The sequence below is a fragment of the Bombina bombina genome, chromosome 1, assembly GCF_027579735.1.
Source record: "Bombina bombina isolate aBomBom1 chromosome 1, aBomBom1.pri, whole genome shotgun sequence".
Lineage (NCBI taxonomy): Eukaryota > Metazoa > Chordata > Amphibia > Anura > Bombinatoridae > Bombina > Bombina bombina.
In genome coordinates this window covers 291,639,592-291,650,669 of record NC_069499.1, presented here as the reverse complement: position 1 = coordinate 291,650,669, position 11,078 = coordinate 291,639,592, and the positions used below count along the sequence as shown (strand labels likewise).

At 35.7% G+C, this 11,078-nt stretch overlaps 1 protein-coding gene across 1 annotated transcript in view; it reads right to left on the bottom strand.

The window, feature by feature from the left end:
* Nucleotides 1-959: 959 nt before the first annotated feature.
* The window catches only part of LOC128657683 (protein mono-ADP-ribosyltransferase PARP14), a 411,551-nt gene continuing 401,432 nt past the window's right edge, over nucleotides 960-11,078 (bottom strand). Inside the window, exons 17-18 of the mRNA XM_053712086.1 lie at nucleotides 9,297-9,471; nucleotides 960-1,544 (exon numbers count right to left, since the gene is read on the bottom strand). Of these exons, the coding sequence (XP_053568061.1) occupies nucleotides 1,264-1,544; nucleotides 9,297-9,471 (456 nt within the window). The 3' untranslated portion in view covers nucleotides 960-1,263. The remainder of the gene's footprint in view (nucleotides 1,545-9,296; nucleotides 9,472-11,078) is intronic.

Here is an 11,078-nt window from a genome sequence, read left to right as displayed (position 1 = left end):
ACATAATCATTGGTCATCTCACAAAAGAACAGACATTTCTAACAAACATTAAAATACATCAAATTCAAAGGTAACCCCCAAAAAGGCCTAGATTCCAATGGAGCGCTTTCAGGAGTACAATATCTGTGCTCCACTCAGTAATACCAGCGCACGCAAATGTGCGCTGGTATTACAAGTAAAGGGCAATGCAAATGCTACCTCGCGTTTGCATTACATGGAAGCTTTGTGCTCACGAAAGCGCGCTTCCATAGGCTCCAATGGGAGCTTCGTTCTCATGCCATCAGACACGTCTGAGAACCCAGTGCACTGAGGGGGTAAGTCAAGCAGCAAATATTAAATATATATGTATATGAATATATGTGTTTATATGGGTATATGCACATATTAACACATAAACATAATATTTATAAAAGCATAAACATATATATTTATAGAGAACACACAGTTCCCCATAGACAACAATGTAAAGGCACTTTTCAGTGATTTTTTTTTTTCTAACAGCACCTGCTAACTTTACGCCCATAAAACTGTTTTGTGAAGTAATTTTTGAAAAAATTAAAAATATGCTGATATGTTTTAATTTTAACAGGGATATGCACACTTAATTTAGGGGCAAATGGGGGACCTTTTTAAAATTAACCAGAGGTCTGACTTCTGGTTAATTTTCTAAGCGATTTTACCCATTTACGGGCAGGGGATAAATTAGCTCTCCACTTGTAGTCTCGCCCAAAATATTTAACTAAACACAGTAAAATAACAATGCACTGTATTTTTTCTTATGTATCATGCCTGCATTTCCTGTGATTTATCTCTGAACATTTAGTTTTTTTCCCCCATTGCCCCATAGAAGCTTGAGTGCATACTTCTGTTTACCAGACCATGTTTTATGCTACACAGTAACTTAGATTAATACAGGACTTTATTTAGAATTGGCTACAAATGGCTGAAACAACACAGAGAACATACTCAAGACTTTATTAAAGCAGTATACTCTTTTTTCCATGAAATAATAAAAACCTGCAATATTAACAAAAACTACATTTTTAAATGCATTAACATTATTTGTATTTTTCCAAAAACATTTTTAACTGATACATAGCATGCATACACAGCAAATGATTTTAAATGTACTATTAATTACTATTTTTTTTGTTAACGATAATGATAATGAACCAGAAACTGTGGTGCAAATAATTGTTCCATTGTATCTGTGTAGCACAAAATATACACTGATTATAGTTAAAAATGTGATAACTAAGGACCTTATTTGAATGTGATTAGATATTCTGGATAAGCCTGAATGTCACTGAAAATGACATACATTGAAGGTTTGTCAACGGTATCAGTTACACTGTCAAACAAGTCGGTTGGATCACTTGCGTTCTTGGGTGGAGGTGCTGGCATTCCTTTCTCTCCTTTGCATGACAACCCTGTGAGCACCCTTGCTAGGTACATATATTTATAGCCATTTGAATCAGCTTTTGAGTATGAAGAAGAGTATGATGCTTCATTGGCAAAGTAAGTCCCATTTCCATATAGTGCAGCTGCATCAATAGAAAAAGAGCAAAAATATATCAATATATCAAATACATTAATTTCTACTTAGCTTAAAGGATCACTAAATACAACAGAATTGCATACTGAACATGTGTATAATAAAAAGACAATGTAATTCCACTCTGAAATTCAAATAAGCAGTAGCAGTAGATTCTAAAACATATTTTTTTCTCCTATTTGTTTGACTCCTGTATCATGTAAAAGACATCAGCCAATCACAGACTAGTATATAGCATATGTACACACAATGCAGTTAAAGCACTCAGTATAAAAGAGGTACACTGTAAACGTAATATCGTATAAAAAGCAAAGTGGTAATCTCCCCACTTGCAATACTGATTGATTGTATTATACACAGTGACTTCTGTAAAATCCCAATGTCTTAGAGGCATACCTCTAGGAATGAACAAGAGCACCGACTTAAGATATTTTGTTGATTGAATTCCTTGCCCACTTTTGTTTTTTATTTTGTTTTTGTTTTTTCCATTTTTTTGCATGTTTCCATGTGTACACTTTTTTATGTACGGTATTTTTATTTCAACACGCATTATTATTCAATTTTTTGGCAACACACATCATACCCACGTTATCAAACTCAATTCAGGTCATTTTATTTTTTAGGTATAGCACAATCCACTCACATATTATTTTTGTATTTTCTTTTCATTTTCATTCTATTTTTACTGTCATTTAGTCAGTTTTTTTCTTTATTACACTTCACGATTGTTTACAACATTTTAACGCTACTGCACAGGAGTCAGGCACTGTAGGATTCACAAACAGTCATCATTATTACTATTACTTCCATTCTCACCGCTGCGTTTTACTTTTTAATCTCGTCACCACATTTTACATCACACCACAATTTGTCTATGAGATGATGTTTACGATGGTGACATGAAACTTAGGTTTCAACCCTTTTTTCTTAACATTTTCAAAAAAATTTTTTAACATTTCATTGCAGTCTTTATATAGATTTTATATAGTAATGCTGGATGTAATAGTTCAGCATTGTTATTCTTTTTCTATTTTATAGTCATTCATATGTGGAATATGCAAATTATATGTGAAAATATCAACATCACTTATATACATCGTTCCTGTTCCTTTACTCTCTCATGTATTTTGCTTACTTAGCGCATCCATCTAAGAGCCCAGTACTCACGGCATAATGTTTTATTATATTGTATTACCCTCTAACATTATGTTGCCGTATTAGAGAATCTCTGTGAAGTTCTGTAAACAATTCAAACTATAATATTTTAGCATTTACCGATATTTGTTCATGATGCGCAGTAAATGCATTTAACGGTATTTATTCTATGGTAATAACAGAGTATTGCGGAACCTATTTATTGTTCAAGTGTTCCATTTAGATAGTTCGAATGTATCCTTTGTGTGTACTTTATTTTGATACAAGATATATATACAATAGTAACCAATTGATACATTTGTTGCAAACTACGAAGCTTTGTACATCTTTAGCGATACTTTGTGTTTCCATGTATTGTATGAGTGCTATCCTTTTCATACTGATTAACAGGCGTTCTTATCACGACGTGACTAGGTGTGTCTTTTTTAAGCTGTGTTTGTATTAGCAAGTTTAGTCCCTGACGAAGTGCCTACGGGCAGGAAACGCGTCGGACATCAGCATTGTTTTCAGCTCACTCCTGAGCTTGTTTGTACCTTGTAATTTTCATGTGACTTACAATAAAGTCTATTTTTACTTGCACCAATGCCCTACGGATTTATTAGGTCCTGCCACAGGTAAATCTTTTCTTTATTTCTACAGACTAGTATATGCTTACCATTTGAGCGTGTGCACTTGCTCCGCAAGAACTGGTGCCTCAGAAAGAGTGCATATAAAAAGACTGCAACATTTGATAATGGAAGTAAATTGGAAAGTTTCTTAAAACTGTATGCTCTGCCTGAATCACATGTTTATTTTGACTTTAGTGTCCCTGCTGTTTGAAGAGATTCAGTTATATTTTACTGAAATTTGAACATCCTTTCTATTTAATTTAACATATACATTGCCTGGGCAGTTGCTGGCACACAATTATATGGTTAATATTTTTCATTTTCCATCTTAGTAAATCATAATAAAAAATGCAAATACATGTGCAACATCGAAGGGGAATGAGAAGTGAAGGAAAAATATTGTGCAAACATGCGAGGTAGAAGGTGAAGAGGAGAGAGTTTAAAAGAAAAGCTACAGTGAAAGGGAACAATATTCTACATGTGGAAAGTGAAAATGTAGACACGAGAAAGATGGGTCAGAAATAAAAAGCAGAAAGAGTGAAATAAGAAACACAAGGATGTGAGGTGAGGAAGTAGTTTAAGTCTACAGATGACTGTACAGGAAAGACAGGGAGGGTGAATCTCCAACTACAGCGTATCATGTCTGCCAGACATTGATAAATCAGCCCCATATTGTGTTATAAAACCTGGAAGAAAAGCATTCTTATCTTTCTTCGCCTCTTTAATAGGCTTCCAGATTTTAGATCTCTCCAGGTTCCGTGCTCTCCTATAGCTAGTTTCAATCAAATCAAGTGGATACCCTTTTCCAGGAATCTATTTCTAAAGATTATAGATTGGTCTTCGAACATTTCTATAGAACTACAATTACAATGTATCCTACAGAACTGACTATACTGAATATTGACCTTCCACCCCTTGAGGTGATTGCTAGTGAAATGAAGAAAATTGTTATTATCGACTGGTTTGAAATAAGTAGCCAAAGATAAAGCCCCATCTTCGGCCCAAGATAATACTATATTCAAAAATTCAATGTGTTGATGTTGGATATTAGAAGTAAAATTAATCCCCATATTATTACTGTTGAGGTGTAATATAAATTTTTCGGCCTCCGTTAGGGATCCATCCCAGACAAATAGGAGGTCATCAATGTAGCGGCCATAGAACACCAGGTTTGCTCTCCATTGGGATCCATAAATGTAAATATCCTCAAAATTACCCATAAAAAGATTAGCAAAACTGTGAGCAAACCTGGTGCCCATGGCCGTCCCCTTAACTTGCAGATAAAATTAATCAAAAAAACAGAAATTGTTGTGTGTAAGAATGAAGTTGATTAAATCTAGTAAATAGCTTTTTTGGACATCTGGCATGTAAATATCTGCTTCCAAATATGTTTATACTGCTTTCAACCCCCAAATCGTGGGATATATTAGAGTAAAGGGCACTCACATCACAAGTGATCCAAATAAAGTTCCCATTTTGTGTGACCCCTCAAGTTTATTTAGTAAATCAGTGGTATCCCTAATATAGGATGGCAGATGGATCACATATTTCTAGAGAAACAAATTGATATACTCAGAGTTTGTTTGTCAAGCTGTTTATCCCTGCTATAATCGGTCTACTGGGGGATTTGGTTGGGCATTTGTGAATTTTTGGTAGGTGGTAGTAATATGGAATATTGTGATGGTCAGGGTGAAGATATAATTTCTCTTTCTTATTGAGAATGCCACTTGAAAAAAACCAATTTCCAACAAACCCACCAAAGATTTCACAATCCTCTCAGTTGGATCACTAGTTTGTAATAAACTGTGTCCCCAATAATGCATTGTGCCCAGGGCCGCCATCAGGGGGTGACAGGGGTGACTTCTGGCAGGGGCCCAATGGGCTAGGGGGGCCCCATGAGGCAAGAACTAAAAAAAAAAAAAAAAATTTTTTTTTTAAATTTTGGCAGCCACCAGTGGGTACTACAGCAGAGTGCTAGTTGAGCATGGGAAACGTTATTACAAGGAGTAAAGTATTAGCATTTGAGAGGATTTCTGAGTGTGCACTAAACCACTATGCACAGCGTGAGACAGACTTGGCACTTTGTTTGTACAGTGTGTGCCTGAGTCAGACGGCTGATCACTTTCATTTGCAGAGGAGGTAGGAATTACTTAGCAAATGTTTTTTATTTCTTTGTGCAATTTAAGATTGTAACTTCAGTGTGTTAGTAGTTGTATGGTGGGGCCAGGGGTCCATAAAAACACATTTTTTTTAGCAGCAGTGTATTTATGATTATTTGACAATGCTGTAGAAATTCTATATTTAAAACCATGCAGAAATGTTTCCTCCTCAATACACAAATGATATATATATATTACATTCCAGTTTACTGCCCCTTTATGCAAGGACTTTCCAGATACAAGGAGGCATGTTATACTCTCAGACTAAGATTGCTCAGTATCTAACAACGTAAAAAGGAGAGTAGAAACCTAAAATACAGGTAACTAAAAGTCTAGGCAAAAGTTAGCACAACTGTATGAAATAAATAAGAGACTAGGGCGAATTCTTGAAATACAAATAGATTTAATAAAGTTACACTAAATAAGTGCATACATCCAAACATACAAACACATACATACAGGGATATAAGATGCATAAAAATGTTAGGTTGGCCGTGCAGGGGACTGGTGCACCAGTATACACAAAGTATACACAAATTGGCAAATGTTCATCACTTTGCATGTATAGGTAATATATAATTGTAATCCAAAGTATAGTGCGTGTCCTTAAAGTTGCACGGACCAAGTGGATACAGTCTTACCCCTTCGTGTCTAAATGTACATAGTAGCGTGAGGACATCAGGAGTCAAGGGGAGCTTACCCTCGCCACGTCTTTTTCACAGGCTTGAGTTTTATCCTTCTATCTGGTACCGCATTGTAGCCGGGCTCCGCTTTGTTTCTGTTTGTCTGGGGCTGCTTCTCACTTCATATGGGTTTCAATAGGTAAACATTGCCACCTCTCTTCCTGACTATGGTGCATTCTGATCCCCCAGAATGCACCATAGTCAGGAAGAGAGGTGGCAATGTTTACCTATTGAAACCCATATGAAGTGAGAAGCAGCCCCAGACAAACAGAAACAAAGCGGAGCCCGGCTACAATGCGGTACCAGATAGAAGGATAAAACTCAAGCCTGTGAAAAAGACGCGGCGAGGGTAAGCTCCCCTTGACTCCTGATGTCCTCACGCTACTATGTACATTTAGACACGAAGGGGTAAGACTGTATCCACTTGGTCCGTGCAACTTTAAGGACACGCACTATACTTTGGATTACAATTATATATTACCTATACATGCAAAGTGATGAACATTTGCCAATTTGTGTATACTTTGTGTATACTGGTGCACCAGTCCCCTGCACGGCCAACCTAACATTTTTATGCATCTTATATCCCTGTATGTATGTGTTTGTATGTTTGGATGTATGCACTTATTTAGTGTAACTTTATTAAATCTATTTGTATTTCAAGAATTCGCCCTAGTCTCTTATTTATTTCATACAGTTGTGCTAACTTTTGCCTAGACTTTTAGTTACCTGTATTTTAGGTTTCTACTCTCCTTTTTACGTTGTTAGATATTCACTTTTCTAGGATGCACCTGTATCTTTTATTGACTTATTAAGAGTGCTACTCACCCTGCTTTTCTTGTGTCTAAGATTGCTCAGTGTTGGAAATGAGACAGGTTAACTTAAAACTGTTCAGTTTACACTACAGCTGACTTAATTTTGAAATGCATACCAACAAGCTTAAATCCTGCATTTAACCAGATCTAATGGTATGAGTACCATTTGTGCCTCAGCCACATGGTCATAATAATTCTGGAGAACTATTCCTCCTCCCTTGTCAGCTTGGCGATTGATCAAATTCTGGTCACCCACCAAGCTGTTCAAGGCCATTCTTTCATTTAGCCATAATTTGTGTGTCCCAAAGGTTCTAGTAGGTATTCCTTCAAAATCCCTCATCACTAGTTCTCGGAAGAGGTCTATATAAGAGACCTCTTCCTTTGGAGGATAGAAGGAGGAGAGAGGAGCCAATGATGTATGAATAGGCCCTTCAAAAAGATCATCAGCCAGGGTTGAAGGGTCATATTATACCACAGAGGACTGTGTATGGGGGTTCATACTCTCTACTGTGCTGGGATTACCATTACAACTTTTAAGGTTTTTGAGGGAAAATACCTTTGTAATGATACATTTATGGTATACCTGTTCAGATCCACAAAAAAATTGAAGATATTATGAGTATTGGGGGGACAGCAGGACAGACCCCTGCCAAGGATCCTAATCTCATCATTGCTTTATTGGTGTGAGGATAGTTTGAAAATGCCCTCTCTTAGTTTTTGAAGTTTTTCTTTTTGCAGGGTTTTTCCTCTCCCTCTTCTCCACCATTTGGAAACTGTCTTTTTCTGTTGTTGTGTACAGGATTGTTTGTATTTCTTCTCCAAAGCGGAGCCAAATTGCCCTTCCCTAAAAAATTCTGGTAAGTAGATGATCTCTCTTCTAGCCTATTACAATTAGTGGGTACCTGATTCGTCTCAACCCTTCTATTATGGTGAGGATTCCTATTAGAAGCTCTGGTCATGTCCCTATTGGACTGTATATCGTTCATAGGTGTAAATCTGTTAGACAAGAGAATGTCACTAGCTGTATGAATGTAGTTATGTTGTTGCTGGTCAAATCTATTATACATGGTTTGTTGATGGCTTGATCTATTATCAATTTTTTATTGTCAGGCTACTAAAGATTGCAGACAGACTTCTACCTTGTTTGTCCACTTTTCAGATTCCAAAAAGCATCAAAAGGCTACAGCAGTGGCCTTGGCATCATGGCTAAAGTAGACTATTCATTAGGCTTACTTGGTTGCAGGAAAACCGTCTCCAAAAGAGTAACATTCTACTTAGTCTGTATCTACTACTTGGGCCTTCAAAAATGACGCCTCTTTGGAACAGATTTGCAAGGCAGCAACTTTGTCTTCTCTCCATACCTTTTTATAAATGTTACCATTTTTATATTTATGCTTCTCCCAAAGCTGCTTTTGGCAGGATAGTCCTTCAGGCTGCAGTTTCCGGCAAATAGGAACTGCCATCTTTTTGTCCCACCAGTCTTTAAAGTGATGGTAAATCCTAGCATTTTTGAAACCCTAGGATTTACCAGTGGAACAAAGAAAGGGTACTTTCAGGCATGCATTATAAAATATTTCATGCTGAAAGTTCCGTTGTTTGTCTGAATCGTTCACCGCACTTTTCTCCTCGGGCAGCCCATGGCAGAACACTATTTTGCTGTGAGTTGACTTTTCCATCTCTTAGCTAATAGCTGTGTGGCCCAGCTGGCGCCATCCCGGATAGCCCACACGGCTATTTGCCAAGTGAAAATTCCCCTTTATTTGTTCCACTGGTAAATCCTAGCATTTCACAAACGCTAGGATTTACCATCATTTTAACATGGACTCTCAGCTTGGGTATTGTATCCCACATGTTATGGACACCTATGATCTCTCATCATCTTACGAAAGAAAACAGAATTTATACTTACTAATAAATTTCTTTCTTTCTGAATGATGAGAGTCCATAGGATCTGCCCGGGTTTTTACTATGTGGGCGACATTTATTATTTGCACTTCTTAACCCTGCTTTCTGTCTTTCCTACTTTTTCTGTCTCTCCTCTGCTTTCCTATAGGTAAACTGAGTGGGGAGAGGAAGTGGGAGGGATAAGATTAATGCTCTTGTGAGGGTTCTTGACCTCCTACTAGTGGCAGGCAATATATCACACATGTTATGGACACCTATAAACTCTCATCATCCTGAAAGAAAGAAATGTATTGGTAAGTATAAATTCTGTTTTTATGGTTTTAAAACATTAACCTTTTAATCTTTCTTTAGTGCTTCAAACTCTCAAAAAGATTCACCACCCATGGCCTAGGTCCGAATGCTCTTTATCATCTTACCATTTGCCCCAGCAAAACCACGATTGAATCCATTGTGATTAACGTTTTTCACAGAATCAAGGGTTGTCCCATGGAACAGTTTTTTCTCATTGTTAGTGTTTCCATTCTTGGTGTCCATACTCTCCTTCTTAATTTGGTAGTTTAACCACAGAGTTTTGTTTTGAACCCTCTCAATCTATGAAACAAAAACATACAATAGTAACAAAGTAATTATGTTGCAATTATAATATAGCAAATGCCACAGAAATTAATATTTACCTTTATGGCTTTTGATAACAATATGGATGTCACTTTATTTTAAATCTGTCTTAAAAAATAGTGGCTTAGATAATATACAGTTTTATGTCTGGCTGTATGCATTTTTTACAATTATAATTTGCAAATTGTAAACAAATACTACAAAATTAAGGGCTAAATTACAAATGGAGTGCAAATATTTTGTGAGGGTTTTTACTCTGCTTTACGCGAGAATCCTTACCGCAATTACAGAGCTGTGGTTAACTGTTTTGCAAAATTAAAAAGTTGCACAAAACACTTCAAAAATACAGTTACACTCATATTTACAATGACTAATAAAATTTATTCACAAAAAAATATTGCACACAAAAGTTATAAGGGGTTAAAGATATGCGATCTTTGGTGTTAGAAAAAAAAGCCGCTTAAGGGCTTTAACATTGAGATACATACATAAATATGTCTACATGTCTATATGTCTATCTATGTATAGCTATGTCTATATATGTGTGTGTATATATATATATATATATATATATATATATATTTATGTATATGTATTTACAGACATAAATACACATATAAACACATAAATATATACTGTATGTATACATATATATATATATATATATATATATATGTGTGCATAAGAGCCTTTTGCCATTAAGATGTTTACATGTTAAGATGAAAACATATAAAAGCATATTTATGCATTATTGCTATTCATTAAAGATTTTAACTATGTATTTACTGTAAATATTTCACAATTATGTTCTCTACATAGCAGAATATGTTCTATGTATTTATAAATAGATATTTCTATTTGTTTTAAAAAGACATCAGATATATGTAGAAATATTTATTTATGAATAATTAGAACATATTCCGTTATGTAAAGAACATTGGAATATGAAATATTGATATTTTCATTTCGGGTTTGCTCAAATGAGAATATTTTATGGTGTTTGCGCGAGAGTGGGGTGTTTGGTTTTCAAAAAAAATTCTCCATGCGTAAACGTGATTTTAAAATTTAGACTTTATGCACGATTTGGGTTACCACTATAGAAAAAAAAGTTACTTTCAACTTGTAAAACCACTGCAACCTGACTAGCGAAAAAATGAAAATCCTAGTGGAGTTTCTCTATAGCAAAAAACAAAATTTATGCTTACCTGATACATTTCTTTCTTTCCGGATATGGAGAGTCCACAACATCATTCAATTAATAGTGGAAACGTCACTCCTGGCCAGCAGGAGGAGGCAAAGAGCACCATAGCAAAGCTGTTAAGTTCCATTTCCCTTTGGTCGAATGACTGGGGATTATGGGTAGGGGAATGACAAAGGAATAACACAAAGGTGTAGAGGTGCCTGAGGTTTAGTAAAAAATAACTGTCTTAAAGGATTACTTTCCGTTATAATTTTTAAGCCAAACAACTAACATATTAAAGTTAATAAACATTAATTAAAACCTACTGACCTATATTTTCTCCAAAACGAAGTTTCATAACGTTCTAAAAGTTATATCTTTTATTTGCCGATGATGTCACGTT